General features: G+C 31.6%; 2 protein-coding genes and 1 long non-coding RNA gene across 4 annotated transcripts in view; 1 reads left to right on the top strand and 2 right to left on the bottom strand.

The window, feature by feature from the left end:
* Positions 1 to 1,204, top strand: part of LOC122631147 (juvenile hormone epoxide hydrolase 1-like) — a 2,968-nt gene extending 1,764 nt beyond the window's left edge. Inside the window, exons 4-7 of the mRNA XM_043816467.1 lie at positions 6 to 70; positions 177 to 373; positions 482 to 716; positions 818 to 1,204. Coding sequence (XP_043672402.1) covers positions 6 to 70; positions 177 to 373; positions 482 to 716; positions 818 to 1,085 — 765 coding nt within the window. The 3' untranslated portion in view covers positions 1,086 to 1,204. The remainder of the gene's footprint in view (positions 1 to 5; positions 71 to 176; positions 374 to 481; positions 717 to 817) is intronic.
* A 448-nt stretch (positions 1,205 to 1,652) lies between these two features.
* LOC122630886 lies at positions 1,653 to 3,202 on the bottom strand. Its single transcript, XR_006327576.1, has 2 exons — positions 3,033 to 3,202; positions 1,653 to 2,286 (listed from the first exon to the last, which is right to left on the bottom strand). It is a non-coding gene; the product is annotated as an uncharacterized LOC122630886 (long non-coding RNA).
* Positions 3,203 to 3,603: 401 nt separating this feature from the next.
* On the bottom strand, positions 3,604 to 19,993 carry LOC122630875 (UDP-N-acetylglucosamine--peptide N-acetylglucosaminyltransferase 110 kDa subunit). 2 transcript variants are annotated; one of them, XM_043815884.1, is made up of 12 exons: positions 19,310 to 19,993; positions 15,911 to 16,061; positions 15,573 to 15,816; positions 15,412 to 15,480; positions 11,154 to 11,350; positions 8,085 to 8,174; positions 7,783 to 7,963; positions 6,506 to 7,108; positions 5,596 to 6,110; positions 4,684 to 5,137; positions 4,195 to 4,571; positions 3,604 to 3,826 (listed from the first exon to the last, which is right to left on the bottom strand). In XM_043815884.1, exons 1-12 carry the CDS (start codon positions 19,467 to 19,469, stop codon positions 3,652 to 3,654), a joined length of 3,216 nt encoding a protein of 1,071 aa, XP_043671819.1. In that variant the 5' UTR covers positions 19,470 to 19,993; the 3' UTR covers positions 3,604 to 3,651. The 2 variants fall into 2 exon arrangements, with proteins under 2 accessions (XP_043671819.1, XP_043671818.1); XM_043815883.1 differs by lacking the exon at positions 19,310 to 19,993 and adding an exon at positions 16,388 to 17,071.
* Between the last annotated feature and the right edge of the window lie 393 nt (positions 19,994 to 20,386).

Here is a 20,386-nt window from a genome sequence, read left to right as displayed (position 1 = left end):
AATATTACGTTCAAGGAGGTGACTGGGGTGCTGTTATAACATCTTCAATGGCTGTTCTTTATCCAGAAAAGTAATCAAATCTTTTTTATTTTTTTTTTTGTTATTCTCTTTTTTTTTTTTAATTTTGAAAAGACTGTTGTGTTTGTCTATCTCAATGTCTTTTTATTTCGATATAGTGTCATTGGATTACACTCGAACATGTGCATTTATAATAAGCCATTAAACTTTTGGAATATTCTTGGAATGTTCCTTCCTTCTCTTGTTGTTGAAAAACAATATGAACATAGAATGTATCCATTCAAAGATCATTTTTATCGACTAATGGAGGAAACTGGATATATGCATTTACAAGCTACCAAACCAGACACAATCGGTATATACAAATTTTGAAGATTATTTAAAAATGAAAAAAATAAGGAAACGAATTATTGTTTCTCTAAATAATTTTTTTCTTTTTTTTTTTTTTGATTAACTCATATAGGTCTTGCATTGACGAATTCACCAGTGTCGTTAGCAGGATACATACTTGAGAAATTTAATACATGGACGAATCCCGAATATAAAAATAGAAAAGAGGGTGGTCTACTTGAAAAGTTTACTTTGGATGAACTTTTGGATAATGTCATGATATACTGGGTGACCGATTCCATGACAACTAGTGCGCGTCTTTATGCTGAACAATTTACACACAAGTATAGAGATTTACAAATCGATGAGTAAGTTTGTCACGCGAAATTATAATTAATATGAGATAGTATAGTTATAAAAAAAGTATATATATATATATATAAATGCATGTATAATTAATTTTATATAGATTACCAATCGATGTACCGTCAGCATGTGCCATATTTCCTCACGAACTTGCGTATACTCCAGAAAAAATTCTTCGAATGAGATATTTGAATTTGATTCAATTGAATCACATGCCTGGAGGTGGTCATTTCGCAGCCATGGAAGAACCTGTTATATTTGCAGATGACATATACGATTTCGTCGGCAAAATTATGGAACAGTCAAAGAACGAAGATAGAAAGAAGACAGTGGTTACTGAACAGGATAATAAGAAACCTAAGAGTACATAAAAAAGAGACAATTCCAAGTTTTCTTTGTTTTTTACGAACATTACTAGATATTTTATAATATGTAAAATATATATATATATATATTAATAAATATTAATATATATAATATATATTATATATATAATATATATATATATACACATACATATATATGTATGTATGTATATATATATATATATATTTAGAACAAGAAATGTATTTTTATGTTGTTATTCACTTGGTGTATGTATGTATATTATTTAGATAAGTTATAAATATTTTTGTCAGATAAATATGAATACATTATATATATATATATAAAAATTGTTGATTAAATCATCCATATGTTAATTTTGTAATCTCTATAGTTTTATTTGGTAGCCGATTAACGATTTCTCTTATTGTCGTAACTATTAATTCCAAGTCGATCGTTAAATTTAGAAAATTTTATCAGAATTCTATTGGATATAAATCTTTTCTATATTATTCATTTTAATAAGATTATAATGACATATATGATTAGAAAAAAAAAAAAAAAACTCACGAAGAATAATCGATTATCGTGAACGTATTTGAAAAGTAGTTATCTGTGTGTTGAGAGTTTTTATTCTCCAAAGTCTAGACATACATCGACTTTTTCATTTTTGTTTTGTTCACTACAGTTAACACCACACAACAACAACAACAGTCGTTTTTAGCTAACTCACACATTTTTATCGATTTATATTCCATATTCTACGTGTAATCCGCTATTCTCTTGTTGAAATAATAACTATAATATTTTTTTGTCCTTTTCCTTTTTTTTCCCTTTTTTTCTTTTTTTTTTTTTTTTTTTTTTTTTTAAATATATTTACACAATTATTATTAGCCGTTTATTATGATACAATTCTAGTTTTTACCTTCGCGAACACTTATGTTATCAATATATAATAATAATAATAATAATAATAATAATAACAATAATAGTAATAAAATAATTATATAATAATATAATTAATTAATTAATAATAATAATAATCATAATTATAATACCTCCGTACAACTCATGCTGTCAACTCCAATTCTCACCATCTCGCTATTCATACATATATGTGTATATTATATATATGTGTATATATATATATATATTAGTTCGAGTACTTGTTTTTTTTTTTATTATTCATTTTTTCATTTTTTCTTCTTTCCTTTTCGCAAAACTTCACTTCTCGATTTGTATAAACTACTAAGAGAAAATCAAAATGATAAATATAGGAAACTTTCACTAGAGTTGTATTTTTAATATACGAAGTAAGTAAATCTAGTCAAACGATTGCGTCCAAAGATCTATACCGATCATTAACGATCATAATCATCGCAAATTCAACGTATTATTACAGATCATGTTTTAAAAAAAAAAAAGAAAAAAACGTAAAACGTGGCTTACGACGAGAGGCCAAAAAAAGATGAGTGAAAAACCATGAGGGATACTGTGTCACCTCTCTCTCTCTCTTTTTTTTTTTTTTTTGGTTTTTTTTCCCCCCTTTTGTATTGGTTTTTTTTTTTTTCCATGAAGATACACAATATCAATAAAATACTGTTGTTTGATTATTTGTTTGTTTGCATGTCTTGTCTAATTGTTCGCATAATTTAAAAAAAAAAAAAAAAAAAAAAAAAAATGAAAAAGAAAAAAGATAAGAGAAAAGGAACATATGTATGATGCGTGTTTCTATAATATAAATCCGTTTTTTCTTCTTGAGAAAATGACTTCGATTCTTCTATGTATACATCACACTGACACACATACACATATAGTACTTCAAAAAACGAAATACATCATATATTGGAAATAGAAAGTTATATTATGATATTAATGGGATGTATGTACGTATTGTGTGTGTGTGTGTGCGCGCGCGCGCGTATGTATGCGTGTATGTATATGTATGTATGAAGTATATTATATATGAGATTGCTTTAACACATCCAACTCACGATTTGTTTAATCATCGTTGTGTATCACTACTGATCACAGAATTACATAGAGAGGATTTTCTAAAACACTTTCTCCACTTGCGCGATAAAACACGAACCGCATCATCATCATCATCGTCATCATTATCGTCGTCGTCGTCGTTATCGTCATCGTCATCGTCATCGTCATCGTCATCAACATTATCAATCATCATCAATCATCATCATCAACATCATCATCATCATCATCATCACCACCACCATCATCATTTTCGTCATCATTATCATCTTCGTCATCATTATCATCTTCGTCATCATCATCGTTATCGTCATCGTCTTCATCAGCATATTGAATGGAATTATCGATCTTAACTATGCTTTATGAACGATCCATATAATATATTATTGATATAGAAATAAGAAAAATTATTATAAAACAATATAATGGAAATGACAATAATAAGATGTCGAATGATTGATCGTGAATAATAATTTTTGGAAAGAAATAGAGACAGAAAAAGAAAAAGAGAAAGAGAATGAAAGAGAGAGAGGAGCAGTAGTTGTACAACCGAATATAATAATCTTCTAAATGTGTGATTTGTAATAAACGTAAAATAATATTATAGTTAAAATTGTCTAATCATTTGAGACTATCCGATTTATCATTGGCTGCAACATGGTCAGGCTTTTCTCCTAGAGCAAAACGTTCCCACATTTTTTTATATAACATTTCCATACCCATAGCATATAATTCGCAATTGAATAGAGGACTTTCTGAACGTGCCTTCCATACTTTTGCACGTGTCGCTTTCAAGCTGGAAATATAAAGGAATATCATTTATTTTTTTTTTTTTTTCTTTTTAAAAGGTGTCAAAAAAACTGGTATTTGCAAGGTCAGCCAAACTTATTGATTTCGAATATATTCCATTTTTTTTTTTTCGAGATCTTTTCGAGGCTTCTTTTATTTCTGTCTTCGTCAAAAAGAAAAAAATATATATATATGAAACGTAGCCTAACAAATTTTTTTACAATCCCAATAAGATTAGCCCAAAGGAAAAATCTCGAAAAAAAGATAAAACTGATTTTTAAAATCATCTAGTAAGTTTTGGCAACCATCCTCTACATGCACTTGTGTGTATATACATATATATACATATATATATACATAATTATATATACGTACTATTCTCGATCAGTTCCCAACCGTATAGCAATTTCTTGATATTCCTGTCTCGTCCTAGCTACTAATTCAGGACAGCCAAGCGTGTTCAATTGGCTAGCAGCGACACGAGAGGCCAATGTTTCTCCAGGCAACGTAACAACTGGCGTACCGGTCCAAAGTACGTCCATACTCGTAGTGTGTCCATTACATAATGGTGTATCCAAACAGACGTCGGCTAATTGGCCGCGCCTAACGTGTTCCTCTTTAGCAGCGACGTTACTAAAAAGTATCCTACCAGGAGCAAGACCTAATTGTTGTGCTGTCGCTTGAAGATTAGGTTCACCAACTGCTGGGAATCTCAACAGCCAAAGTACTGAATTTGGTACGTTCTTTAAAATCTATAATTAAAAAATATATATATATATTAAATATGTCATTTGTATTTTGATTTGAGAGAAAATTAATTGATTAATTAAAATTAAAAATATTTTTCTTTTTCTTTGAACTTACGTGAGCCCACATGTGAAGAGTAAGAGGATCGATCTTATACAATTGATTAAAATTACAATAAACAACTGCATCCTCCGGTAAACCATATTGTTGTCTCGTCGTAATAACAATATTTTGAGGAACTTCCTCGCCTGTAGCAGTTTTATTGTTCACTTGAGTCGTCGTCATACCGTTCTGTACAACAACACCATTTACAGACATCTGACATTGACCAGAAGCGATCATCGTCTCAATGGGGGTAGTCGTTGGTAGTTCGGCTACTTTCAATGAAATTTCAACGGGTTTATTTTTCGCATCTGGTACCACGACCTCGCGGATTTCCTTCACCAATGTATTTTCAATCATCGGTGATAAATCGGTAGCATTAATGACAGCCACATTATCTGCTACTTTGCCTTTTGTGTTTAGTTTGTCCGTTAGAATGAGACGTTCTTTAAGATGTGGAAACATTTGTCTACGAAAAAGAAAAAGAAAAAAGAAAAAAAAAAAAGAAAGAGAAAGAAAATAAAAAATCACGATAAAACACAGATAATATGTTTTATAAAATTGCGATACACGAGATTGGAGAAAGACTTGACCAAAAAAAGATCCTAGGGATATATATATATATATTTTTTTTTTCTTCTTACAAAAGAATTTCTTTTTTATTTTATTTTATCTTATCTTTTTTTATTTAAAGCTAATTATAAGCTAATTTTTTTTCCAGATTGTAAAACTACGAATCCACCATGTTGAAAAGAAAATTAGGAAAGAGAGTGGCAATTGGTTTATAACAAAAATATATATATATATATATATCATCTGGAAACTTTTGACCAAGCCTGTATGAAAGTATTCAATTAAATAATGATTTGAGATAGATAGATATAGAGAAAAAGAGAAAGAGAGAGAGAGAGGGGGGGGGACACTTACTTGTGATCACCAATAAAATATGTGTGTGGCATATAAGCTAGTTTCTCGCTATATTGACTAGCAAGTTCGAGAGGGGATGTAACTTCGTCGGTGATTAAATAATCCATGAAACTAGCGCCAGATGTACCAGGATAACCAAGCCACATAACTTGAATCGGTGCTGGTCTCAAAGCAAAGATTTCATTTCTTGCACCTTTTGTGTAACCATTCATGTTAACGAGTATATGAATGCCATCAGCGTTAATACGATCAGCGGCCTTTCCATTGCACGGTGTTTGAGAAAGATCAACAAAATGTTCGGCCTCTCTGGCAATTTTTGCTCGGAATGTTGTCCCATCGTCGGCACTTAAAGCGTAACAGAAAATCTCAACGTTTGAACGATCGTGAAGACCAGGAATCGATTGCATTAAATGACTGGTTGGATGATTTCCAAAATCTGAAGAAACATAACCGATTTTTAAACGTGAGCTAACTTCCTGTGGATACTTGTAAGGTTGCTTATGTAGAACGTGGATCTGTAATTAAAGAAAAAATAGAATTATTATATATGACATTATAAATATATAATATAATATAAAAGATATATAAAAATATATAACATAATATATATATTATGTTATTTGTATATATGTATATGTATATGTGTGTATATATATATATGTGTGTAATTTAAGTATAAATAGTTATATATTTAAGTTATATTTATAAAGTTACATATTATAGTTATTATTTATTATATAAATAGTTATATAATTTAAGAAGAAGAAAAAAAGGAAACAAGTTTTTGAAGAGTCACTGTTTTCAAGCTAGGAACAATTTTGATACACCGTATATTCTATCGACAATGTATTAATTATCAACGAGTGGTAAGAAGAAAAAAGAAGAAAAAAAAAAAGAGATAATACTATACCTTTTCAATGCATAAATTGGCATGCCTAGCAGCAATGGCTTTTCGAAAATCATGAGACAATGGATAGAGCATCGAATGATGAGGATGTACGCTAGGTAATCTATTTTTATCGAGTTGTTCGGCAACGATCGAAACAAGTTTTTTCATCCTAGCTTCATAATCGGTCCAATCGCATACAATTTGAAGACAATGTGCCAAATTACAATAAGCGTCAGGAAAGTCCGGTTTAAGTTTTAATGCCGTCCTGTATGACTGAATAGCTTCAGGAATATTTCCGGAATCCTTATGGATTGAAGCCAAGTTGGAGTGAGCATCAGCAAAAGCAGGATTTATTTGTATTGCCCTTGTATAACATTGAAGGGCACCTTGTATGTCTTGCATCTCCTTCAGGGTATTCCCCATATTGGAATAAGCATCTGCAAATGTTGGTTGTATGCGAATCGCTTCCTTATAATGCATTAGTGCTTCGTTTAACTTTCCTTGTTGTTGTAATACTGATGCAAGATTGCTATGTGCGGCAGCAAACTCTGGAAATACTTCAAGAGCCTTCAAATAAAGTCGCGTAGCTTCTTCGATATATCCTTGCTCGCGTTTTATGTTGGCCTATAATATAAAGAAAATATTATAATAATAAAATATAATAAGTAAATTATGATAGAAAATAATCTTCAAATTAATAAAATCTTTTATATATATATATATATATATATATATATATATATAATTTGATACTTCTAATATTTTAATATTATTCAAAATAATATTAAAATATTAAAAGTATCAAATTAGAAAGAGCTGAAGATTATAAAAGTGATATAACTAATTATATACTATTCTTTGTGAAATATTTAACATTTGAGAAATATTTTAACATTAGAGAGCTTGAATTATTCGTATTAATTTATAAATGTTATTAACTTATATCTCCGAGTAATGAACAAATAAAATCTGGAACCTGTCTCACATGGCACGTTAAATACAAGAACATATAAAACTTTGAAAAAGTTTAAATATTACTTTTCTATTACATGACAACGAACTAACACTCTGTATTCGATCGATTATTAAAGAAAATAAATATCGATAGTAAAAAGTATTCATTGTTGAATTATTAAAAGATATAATTCTCTTAGATAATTAAAAAATTTTAACATCAACGTGTAACAAATTCTATATATATATGTATGTATGTATAGTCTTAGAACGTATCTAATAATTTATCAACATCACATTCATAATCACCGAGCATTAAATGTCGTTCATTAAAATATAAGTACCAAATTATTGAGAGAATCGGCATGAGTAGGACAAAGTCGGAGGGCGGTATTATAACATTCTTCGGCTTCGACCACTTGCCCCTTCTCTTTGAGAGCGTTCGCCAAATTGCAATAGGCATCTGGAAAGTTTGGCTGTAACTCGATGGCACGACGATAAGTGTCGATCGCAAGATCGATGAGACTGCAATTTATAAGAATATAAAAAATATTACAAAGAAATCCGTGCATCATTTTTCTTAATCTCAAAGTACGTATCTAATCAATTACTATTAATACAAACTAATTTAAAAACACACGCTTACCCTTGTTCATAATAAACGCACGCCAAATTTCCATGTACGACGGCATTATTTGGACTGAGATTCAACGCACGTAAATAAGCAGCGACAGCTCTGCAAAATAAAAATAAAAAAACATATATACATATACATATATATATATATATTTATATACAGATGGGCAAACACATCAAACGATCCTTAAAATCATATTGGAGAAAAATGATTCTTGACTATGTGACCTTGAAACAATAAATCCACCTACGTCGACTTAGCCATTATGATTTGATGAAGTCTTGATAGAAAAGGAATATATATAATAAAACAAAAAAAAAGAAGAAGAAAAAGAAGATTAAAATTATCCTTTCCCTGTATATATATTATATATATATATACATATATATGTCTCCTTAATCTAATCTGACGGCATAGTCACGATTAGAAAACACGTGTCTTATTCGCTATTTAAACTAAGCACCCTAGTAATCCTATAATAATAATAACGAAAATACAAAAGAAGAAAAAGAATGATAATAATAAGAAGAAGAAGAAGAAAACGACGAAGAGATAAATGGAAAAAACCTTTTGACCCAATGTTTAATCCAGGAAGTACATCCAGTAACTTGATTAGTCGATCGAGATAGACTGCTTTCTAATCTCCTTACAGGAAAAAATGGTGGAATCGAAGTCGAAGGCGATATCACCGTGTAAACTACAACGCACTGGCAGTCCATTCCTTTTCCATGATGACGTACGACAAGGAACGTAGTTGCTAAGAGAATGCTTCACATCCTTCTAAAGGCTTCTCTCTCTTCTCTTCTCTTCTCTTCTCTTCTCTTCTCTTCTCTTCTCTTCTCTTAGTAAAGGAGATTGAAATATATGTATGTGTGTGTGTGTGAATGTATATGTATACGTATATGTGAACGTATATGTATATTTTTTTGCTCGAACTCACGCACACACTTTCAAGTACCCCGTGTTTTTGGCAATAGTAGTGGTCTTGGAAATATCGAGAGCAAGGAAGCAAGCAAGCAAGCAAGCAAGCAAGCAAGCAAGCAAGCAAGCAAACAAGCAGCAGACCAGTAGCGAAGGGTGTTTCTTGGGGGCGGAGCGATTCTCTTGGAATCGATAGCTGTCCTCGAGATTCTCTCTCCCGGCTCTATACTGTGCGTAACTTCGAGGATAGCCATCAAGGTTTAATATACGCGCACAATGTATCAAGAAATATACACTGTATATATATCGAACTACGTTTGTGTGAGAATGTATCTGTATTATGTATAGAGTGATCTAATATAGATATAGTTTTCATATACGCAATATACATGTATGTATGAATGTCTATATATGTATATATATATATATATATGTATGTATATATATATAGGAAGAGAAAGAGAAAGAGAGAGAGGCTTGTTACAAATTATTCAAAGATAACGCCATGTTATTTTCGTTCTTGTTGTCTGTACATTATTACTGATTTATTAATGCATGATACAGTTTTATATTATCATGTAATTGTTGCAGTAAAACATCTATAGAATTTGTTTAATTTTTAACAATTTATTTTCTTTCACTTTTTAAAAATCAATTTTTTTTTATACAGATCTTGATATGATGAAACTTTAATTAATTTGTATTTGATATAATTATTATAGATTGTTAATTTAATAGAATGCTTCGATGATATCGTAAAAAAAAAATTAAACATTTTAAATAATATATTGTATTAAAATTCTTTTTATAAAATATGATGAGAAAAGATTTCATTCGGAATTAGCATTATTTGATTATTAATTTTTTTATTATTATTATTATTATTATTATTATTATTATTATTATATTTTTTTTTCTTTTTCATTTTATACATAGCAGACTCTCGAGAAAAAAATATTCCAAATATCCCGGACGATGAACCTTAAAAGCTATCGCTTAATATCGATCGATCTCGACGTCGTATTATTTACACGACGACTCATGCGCTCTTCTGTTCTGTACTCTGAATATTGGAAACACCTAACAACAGTACTTCTATATTTGTCTAATTTCTATATTTTCGATAAATCCATTTTCTTTTCCTTCTTCTCTCATTTTATTTTTTTGGAAATTCTTTCATCATCGTAAAACAAAATCGAACAAATATAAATTTTGTTTGTTTAAGAAAGAAAGAAACAAAAAAAAAAAAAAAAAAAGAAATGACAAGAAAAACTTGTATGGCTCCTTACTCCCATTAATGTCATGAATTACATCAAAGGAATAACTACGGTAGCCGGATTTAATATAGCACGAACTTTAAATTCACCGCTCATAGAATAAAAGCGACGACAGATCAAATCGTGCATAAAAAAAAAAAGAAATAAAATAAAAGAGAAATCCTCGAGGAGATTCGAACCTGAAACGTAATACAAGAAGAGAGTTTGAAACACTAATCCGACTCGCTATCGTCGTGCTAGCATCGATTTACTAAAAAGAACTTTCAAGTAACACGTAACTAGAATTACATCAAAAATTTCATTAACGCTAACGAAATAAGATATATTACAAAATAATCCGTATATATCTTCGAACAATTCCTAACACGATCATTTTATTCTTCGTAGATTCTTGAGAAATCAAAAAGACTATTATGTTCATCCTATTATGATCAACAAAACAAATCAATATGAATATAAACATAATTTTGTAATTAATCATATCACAAAGAAGATCATCAAACTATGACAAACAACAGAGACCTATAGAAATAAACATAATTTTAATATTAATTATGTCATGCGAAGAATACCATCAGTTCGTTCACCGACGAACATCAGTGAACAATCCAGATCAGTAGAAATAAAAATTATTCTAATATTAATTATACCACGAAGAAGATCATCATGCTATAAAGAACAACCCAAAGACCGATACAAACAAACATAATGTCTTGATTAATCGTTTTTCGATGTAAATATTTCAATAATACAAATTTAAACAAAAAAATTAAATTAAATTACATTAAATTAAATTAAATCAAATCAAATCAAATCAAATCAAATCAAATCAAATCAAATCAAATAAACAAACACATTGAAGATTTTTAATTTTTCTTACCTGTCGAAGATACGCGCCTCCTTGAGAACATTTCCTAGATTGATGTAAGCATCCAAAAAGTTCGGATCTAAAGCAACAGCCTTTTCAAAATGATGAATAGCCAACCATATTTCTCCTTGAGCATTGAAAACGCAACCTAGGTTGCTCCAGGCGACCGCAAAGTCTGGTCTTGTCTCGATCGCCTTCAGATAGCATGCCTAAAGATAAACCGACGAGAAAAAAACATAGATTAGTTTTAATTTTGTTCGCGTACTCGAGCGTGACGCGCCGCGCGCATTGCCCGACCTCCCATCGCCGCGCTGCAGCTTATAGTTGACCTTCCTTGAAAAGCTTTCGTTGAAGAAGTTTTAGATTTCTATTGCCTCTGTATTCTTCTCTTTCTTTCTTTCTTTCTATTTCTCTCACTCTCATTCTTTCTCATTCTCTCTCTTTTTATCTTTCTCTCTCCTTTTTCTTAACTGTAGATGATATTCTTTAATATTCATCTAATCATTTTTAATCACCGTCTGTCTCTCTCCCTCTCTCTCTCTCTCTCTCTCTCTCTCATTCACTATCTCTATCTCTTTCTTTCTCTATCTCCGTCACTCTCTTTCTTTTTCTATCTCTCTGTCACCCTCACTCACTCACTCACTCACTCTCTCTCTCTCTCTTTCTCTCTCTCTCTCTCTCTCTCTCTCTCTCTCTTTCTCACTCCGCTCTCTCCCTCTCTTTTTCTCCTAAACATATATAGAGATAAAAAAAATCCCAGTAAACATCAACCGCATTAATACAAGGTCAATAAAGAAAAAAGAAAACTATTCAATGATAATTATTTTCACTTGTATAAAAAAATACCAATATGGCGGAGTAATGTTTGGAAATTTTACAAGAAATTTAAACGTTATAGAAATACTTAAAAACGATAAGTCAAATGTAATTTATTATATTATACTTCTTTCGAATTCGATGAAATTATAATGAACTAGAGAGAAAATGAGAGAGAAAAATATGGAGAGAGGGAGATAGGGAGAGAGAAAGGGAAAGAGAGAGAGAAAGAGAAAGAGAGAAAGAGAAAGAGAGAAAGAGAGAGAGAGAAAGAGAGAGAGAGAAAGAGAGAGAGAGAGAGAGAGAGAAAGAGAGAGAGAGAAAGAGAGAAATAGAAATAGAGACAGATAGAGAAAGAGAGAGACATACATATATTATACAGAGGCAAATTTTCTCTAAATATCAAAAGTAAAGACATATTGTTGTAGTGGTAAGGAGAATGATATGATTAGTTTAGGATAATTAGGGTAATGGAAGCGCGCTAAGAGTGTCATCGTTGATGGCGAAAGACGCCATTTTTTATCTCGTGTTTAACGATTCTCCGAAATGCGTCCGGTGGAACACGTCGAACACGTTTAAAACGCCGTTCGCCATTATACTTTTCTCCATTATCGTATTTCCATTCACTCTGCATTTGAACATTCATCGAAAAATTCGAAAGATATTCTATTAGTCATTCATACTTGTGCTGCCAAAATTCGAATCGTCAAAAGAGAAAAGAATCGATATATATATATGTACTTATACATATATACATATACATACATATATATATATAATGTTTTAATATATGTATCATATATTTCAAGGACACAATGATAAGAGAAAAAATTAAGTGTCCTTGTTTATTTCTTTTCTCCTAAGACGAAGACGAAGAAGATGACGACACCCTTAAGGGTCCAAACATGGATATTCATCGCGCGTGCCGAGAGGTGGGCTGCATCATTTTTAAAAAACAGTGTAATCCGTACCTAAACAATAAGTAAGAGGGCATTTACAGTCGGCCGATCCCTCAAGGATACGGTGCGAGTTCTTGTGGATAATATGTAAGTGTACATAAGCTTAAAATAATCCCGATCAATAATTTTTTAACCCATTATAATAACGTTAATAACAATAATAATAATAATTTAATTAAATTTAGTTTCTAAAAAAGAAAGAACTGATTCCTTCGTTATATTCCATCTTTTCTTTTCTCTTGCAATGACCTACTAATACAAAAAAAAAAAAGAAAATCAGAAAAAGAATTATAAAAAAAAAGATAAGATAATCAATATTAGGATTCGATTTTTCAAGGAAAAAAATGGGCAAGGTAAAAGGATACATTTGTAAATAGGAAATAAAGAGGAAGTAGAGATCGGCCTTGGGAATTACTTTACCTGCAGAGTACCCTTCGGTAGGCTGACGGTAGGTACGGCTCGCAAGCTCTCATATTAAACTTAGACACCGAGAGACAGTGTGTTACTGAATAACCAGATTCAGATTCACCCTTTGACGAAGGAACTGGTGGAAACCGACCAATCACATAGCTCCGACTTCCCATCCTAGAGTTGATCATCCCATCCACAACAATAAGACAGCTGCGTTAATGTCTCTTCACTTGATACTCTTCGCCTCAATTTTTGTCTTTTTTTTTGTACGTATATATATCATATATATATATATATTTTTTGTTATTGATATTTAACAAATGTCTCCATGTTTCGCTAAGCATGTCAGCCACCATTCTTTTATTTTTCATATTTATATATATATATATACATATATATATACATATATATATATATATACATTACTTAGAAAAAAGATCAAGATAAAACCCGCCGTGAAGATAAACAAAATCTTCAAACTTATTAAATTATATTGTGTGAAGATACATAAAATTAACGAAAACTTATATATGTCGGAGTATGATGAATTGTGCAGGCGGCTGAACGAGCTAAGCGAGATATCAACGAGCTAACAAACGAGATCTTAGGAATGGTAGATTAATTCTCTAACAGAAAGCTTTCCTCATTGTCCAAATATATTGACCGATTAATCGTGTATCTATGCGTCGATATCTCTTAAGAAAAAACCAAAAGAAATCAATGAATTATATATTAATACTTTCTTTCTCTTTCTCTTTCTCTATCTCTCTTTATATATATATATATTTAAATATTCTGTAAAAAGTGAAAAGAGATTAAGTTATCTGTAAGAACACGAATACATACACAATTATCGGCTTTCGCTGCGCCGCGCTGCAAAATACAGATTACCTGACAAATTACGCTATCATACTCTTTCAAACGGCTAACTAATAATAACTCGCCAAAGTCGATCGACCTTTGCGAGTTTTCAAAAAAATTTTCATTGTGTATTCTCTTTTCATCTTTTTCCTTTTTCTTTCTTTTTTTTTTTTTTGTTTGTTTTTTGTACGTAGCACTTTGTCAAATATTTATTATATACTTAAAAAAAGGAGAGAAAAAAAAGAAAAATCCATATCTTTCTTCAAACAAGTATGCAACCGAATAGTCAGGTAATCTCGCGCTCACATTATCGTACACACTAAAAATTCTACTGATCTCGTTGAGTAGTGGGAAACAGGATTGCATATGCCCACAGGTGTGTACGACCTGTATGCCTATAGTAAAAAAATATTTGGAGGAAGATACGTTTTGAGTAGAAAGTCAACTTAATTACTAAATTCGCGCGCTAGCAGAACCTACCATTTTATCGTATATATATTTAATAACGAAATATATGAATTATACATCTTTGTCTTTTTTCTATCTTTTTTCTTTTCTTTTCTTTTTTCTCCCGATATGCGATATGACAATTTTAGGTAGGATCTGCTATAATACATAACTTTGCTGTAACGCTACATAACAACAAAATTTCAATCAACATTACATAAAAGCGTTACTGCAAAATGCGCAATGCCAGAGTTGGATCCTTTTTGATGTTTGCTTTAGTTTAGGATTCAAAACATATTTGCAATACACATTCGATGTCGTTTCAAGTAATATTTTTTCTCTATCTTTTCTCATATCATATATATTTGTAATTTGCAACATCGAATGCGTTATACATCGTTGGGTACCTATGTGTGGAAAAAAATAGCGCGCGATCTGACACCAAATTATATATAGAATATCTTTCTAATTATTAAAATATTATAATTTCAATGTCGGATCATCGCGCTTCGCGCAACATAAATTGCATGACAAAAAGAGAAAGCTTTCCGCACTGAAACGCGAAAAAGATTTCGCTCTAACGCATTCCAAAGAACCGCATTGTTTATGCTCGTGCACATGTAAACAGTACACTTGAGTATCTTCTCCGAGATACCATCGAAATTGGTCACGATGAGTTATCATTGAATGCTTTATACATCGATACCAATGTGTACGAATACATGTGCAAAACATTAATTAATTTATAATACGATTACTTTGCTTAATAAACCTACCTTAGCTTCGTCAAGTCTTGCTAATGCTTTCAAAAGATTACCAAGATCACTCCTCACGCAATAAAGATCCTACGAATATAAAAATACACACATATATAGACATTTTGTATTAATTACAAATTCGAGTAATAAAAATATTACAAAATGTAAAGTATTCTCACAGGGTTGTATTGTAGAGCAGTGATATATGCTTGAACAGCTTGCTCCATGTCTCCTGCCGCTACTAAAGCTGCAGCTAAGTTGATATATCCGTCGATGAAATCAGGTTTAAGTCTGACCGCGTGTCGGTAATTTTCTAGAGCTTCTGGAAGTTGTCCGCGTTCTTTGTATACATTTCCTAAGTTACTATAAGCTTCTGCCAACAAAGGATTTTGTTTTATGGCCAAGCTACTGTAGTGTGCAGACCTGAGATAGATACAAAAAAGAATAACGAAATACATTATCTATGGATAAATATTAATCATGATTACGATACAAAAAGAAAGAGAACAATTCTAACTTTTCTAATCTTCTGCACTGAAAGTGGATAGAAGAGAGCAATAATAATACTCCGGTGTTATTTGTTTCTTGACGCCAAAGTTGCATACAATGTCTCTCTGCATTTTCATAGTCACCAGCTTGATACTCTCTATGTGCAAGCTCCAGTAACCCTAAAATATCAAAGTAAATATAATTAATAATACAGAAAGACATACAAATAAAAAAGAAAGAAAGAAAATAAAATGAAGTGTAAAGCGAGCTAGAGATATATTTCTCGAATATTTATTTGTAATGTCGAAACCCCGGCTTAGTTAATTAAGCAAGCAAAATATTTGAAGTATAAAGGAGATGGCGTTGTGGGTCTATCGATTTTCTTCGCGCATATACAAACCGCACATTTCCAAACTTATGTATCTAAACGAACGAAACGATCACGAGGAAGGGGGAAAAAGAATGGGCTAAGTTTAAAACAAATTAAAATAGGTTAGATACGAACAATAGGAATCGACGGCAACGCTGATGGTCTGATTATCAGTCAATGCGATTAATTCTTTTCCCTGAGGATCTTGAGTTACGACGAGAAGATTTTGTCCATTTTGCCAATCGGTGATATCTTCGGAAATTTCGGTAGTGGTCCCGTTCAAAACGTTCGAACCTTTGCAAATAGTTTCCTTTTTTTCAGCTACACGAACGACACTCATTTTAGAGTTTTTACGCGGCACAACACACTTCAACGACAAAATCCGCCGCAGGAAAAAATAAATAAAATAAAAAACTTTCGAAAGATGTTTCGGCGTAATGATGTCAGAAATGACGAGCACAACTTCTTTTTTTATCGTTATTTTTCACGGCGTAACAACTCCACGTGTTCTTTTTTTTTTTCCTTTTTCCTTTGTTTTGATGTCCGTATCGTCTTTATATCGAAGAACGCGATAACCACGACGAAAACTCGTTGCTTCCGTATTGCCCAGCGTTCGACGAACGGAAGCCCGTGACTCTCCCGTCTAGGTAGGTTATCCCTTCTCTAACGTACGAGCGAACGAACAGTCGATTGGTCGATATAGCAGGGGAACCAGAGGAGGAAGGGATGAATGTAACATGGCGGACAGAACACACCGCTCGAAAAAGCAGCAGGAGGTACAAGAGTAAAGGAGACGAAGGGGAGGGGGACATCGATATAGGGACGTATATACATCCTTAAGTACCTGACTAATTTTTGAAAGACTAAAATATATCTCGAGCAAATATTTTATTTTATTTTATATATTACTACGATAATTAAGTAAAATATTTATTTATAATATTTTAATATGTGTATATATATATATATATAGTATGAATATATCCATTTAAATATTTATTTCATATCATGAAATTTATATTTTATAAATTTAGTATTATATAAAATAAGATACAATTACTTTTTTTTTTCTTTTTTTGTAATGTATTATGTGTATCACTTACTAAATATTCTATTCGGATAGATAGAGAATCCTCTGTAAGAAAAAAAAAAAAAAAAAAAAGAAAAGAAAAGAAAAGAAAAGAAAAGAAAAGAAAGAAATAGTAAAGAAACAATTCTTTTTCTTTCAAACGTAGTAATTAATCTTGGATTAATTAAAATGAAATCGCTTTTTCTCACCTAACCATCCCTCCGAATTCATTTGATAAAACATCACACGGTCTCACACGCGCACATGTTATATATAAGATCCTTCCTCGATACTCTCAGATCAACGTCTACGTGTAAATTTATTTCTCCTTTGGATAGAAGTGTCGCTTATTATCGATAAATTCCTTTGTTTTTTTTTTTTTCATTTAGAATATACAAACCGTGCTAATTTTTTGTTTAGCTAACTATGTTGACTATCCTACCTGTTCAATAATATAAAGTGTACTCTGTCGTGACCTTTAAGAATAGAAAAGGAAACAATCGGCCGATTCTCTACTTTACTACGATAAGTAAATCTTTGTCCTTAGAAAATCCATTTGACTAGTTTGAAAGTCTACCTAAATATGATATATTACGATATAAACTATCGTTATTACCTTTAAAATTAACATTTTCCTTTGCATTTTCAAAAAGAGAAAAACAAAAAAGAAAAGAGGAGAGAAAAGAATACAAAGAAATGGGATAAAATTGTGGAGATAAAAATCTGAAAGGGATTTTGTGGAAAAAATTTTAAGGTTAATTGTGGAAGGAAAGGACGGGGTTCTTCAAAATATTTCATACGGTACTGGATAAAGCCGGGGAATATTACACACAGAAAGAAAGGTACGTTCGTGTTACGCTTGAGGCAATAGAGGCAGATGGAATGGAGGTACCCAGTGGAATATTCCATCGGTGCTTTTGACGAGGGCAGGGGTTAAGGGGTGCGGTGGAGAGGCTGCGGTCATAAGAGGAAAGGAGAGGGAGATAGAGAGAGAGAGAGAGAGACTGCGTACGTTTGAACGAGTGTGAGAGAGAGAGAGAGAGAGCGAGCGAGAGACTGCGTATGTGAACGAGCGAGAGAGTAGACGAACGAAAGAGAGAGAGAGAGAGAGAGAGAGAGAGAGAGAATTATGCGTACGCTGTAGCGAATAAAAGAGAAAAAGAAAATCGAATATAAGGAATAAGAGGGTTAGAGCAAGATGTGAAAAATAAAATGTGCAAGAACACCCGATGAGAGAACCCGTTACATTGGCCTTTTTCAACGAAAGAAAAAAAGAGAGAGAGGGAGAGAGAGAGAAATTCACAAAAAAAAAAAAAAGGACGCTTGCGCGTTACGTTAAATATGCAACTAGTATTAAATTTTGATTTGGAAATAATTATTTTTTAAGAATATAGATGGGAGTAATATCGATTGTTGGTTGAATCGATAATATAAATTACGAATGTGTGGATTCCTTTTAATATTGAATAAATAAATAGAGAGAAGATCGGGACGAGAGGGAAAGAAACGAATTAACGTTGGTTACATTAAAAAATGTAAAGAAACTTTCGAGAGATCGTTGGAGTATTTTTCAATTTTATCGTCTCTTAACTATGTAGTAATTAAGATTGTTCTCTATATAGCGTGACATTGAGAAGTATTCACAGTAGTATGACGAAATATTAATGATAAATCGTGTAAATTTTTGTGAAGAAAAAAAGACAAAAAAAAAGGAAGAAAAATATGTAGATAATGCTGTGAGGATACGTTTAGCATAATATATATATATACACACACACACAAATATAAATTCTTTTAACCTATGAGAAAAGATTTTGTATGTTTGTATTCGTATTATAAGAAATTTTTTCGTTTTTAAGAGTCGCGGGAGAGTTTTTGTTCATAGTACCAACCACGCGATCAAGGAGAAAAAGAGAGAGAGAGAGAAAGAGAGAGAGAGAGAGAATAAGAAAAAGAAAAGAAACGAATCGAAAAGAAAAAGTACTTACCTGCAGTAGAGAGTTGTTGTATTTCATTCATCTTAAGTATTACGTTAGTACCCGCTATTTGTTGTTGATGAGTTTGCTGTTGTTGTTGCTGTTGTTGTTGTTGTTGTTGTTGCTGTTGCTGTTGCGGTTGTTGCTGCGCTTGCATGATGACGGCCAGCATGAAGACGCGAAATAAGTAGAAGAAAAGAGATAATCGATCGTAATAATATATGGATCGAATGTAAATTATTATCAATTCGGTGACTCGACGAATTGAATTGACCGATTGTCGCGTGAAATTTACGTCGAATAAACGCTTGAAGAGTCGCGATGTAAACAATTGTAAATGTTTTTTTAGTAATGTATACACTAGTACAGCGAGGTTTTCGTGCCCGCCATGATGAATCCCGTGTCTCGAGGAATGGATTCGGTTCTCTGCGATCGAGCCTACGAATGTGGGAGAAAGAGAGGGAAGGAAAGACAAAGAGAAAGAGAGGAAGAGATATATGGAGATATGGTTAAAATGTAGGAAAAAATATTGACGGCGGACACTAACACACTATGTTACAATTACGTTGAAAATGTCACGAAACATTTTCCTTCTGTTTCAATCGAATTTTTCCGTTCTAATTCGTTCTAACGTTCGATGCGTTCTATTAATCTGCTTTTTCTTTCGCGCAGGTAAGAACAATATTGCAAGCTAACGCAAGCCAATCGATGCGCCCGAAGGTCTGCCTTCGAGATTCTGCGGTCATTCTCGACCGCGGGAACTTTGAATTTGAAATTAACAAAAGAAAAAATCTCATTGTTCTCTTAAACGTTTTCGTTATTAAAATATATAAATATATATACATATATATATATATATTATTCTTTATATAAATGAAATGATTTAGATTAAATCTTTACGGACGCGTATATTTAATTTAAGCTTGAAATTTTTAGAAACGATTTTACCTAACGCGATAATATTGTGATATCATTATCAGATACATATATATATATATATATATATATATATATATAAGGTTTTCGAAATTAAGAAAATATAATGAAAGAAATAAAAAAAATTAAAGAGGAAAAAAAGGAATATCGAAA

The sequence above is a fragment of the Vespula pensylvanica genome, chromosome 8 (genome assembly GCF_014466175.1).
Source record: "Vespula pensylvanica isolate Volc-1 chromosome 8, ASM1446617v1, whole genome shotgun sequence".
Taxonomy (NCBI): domain Eukaryota; kingdom Metazoa; phylum Arthropoda; class Insecta; order Hymenoptera; family Vespidae; genus Vespula; species Vespula pensylvanica.
The sequence above is the reverse complement of the archived record's forward strand: the minus strand, read 5'-3'. Positions and strand labels throughout refer to the sequence as shown.

Coding starts and splice junctions, on each gene's coding strand:
- LOC122630875 (XM_043815883.1), bottom strand. CDS start 16,592: ATGAGTGTCGTTCGTGTAGCTGAAAAAAAGGAAACTATTTGCAAAGGT. Junction 7,964..8,084: donor TGCGTTTATTATGAACAAGG/GTAAGCGTGTGT, acceptor TATAAATTGCAG/TCTCATCGATCTTGCGATCG. Junction 5,138..5,595: donor TATTTTATTGGTGATCACAA/GTAAGTGTCCCC, acceptor TCTTTTTCGTAG/ACAAATGTTTCCACATCTTA.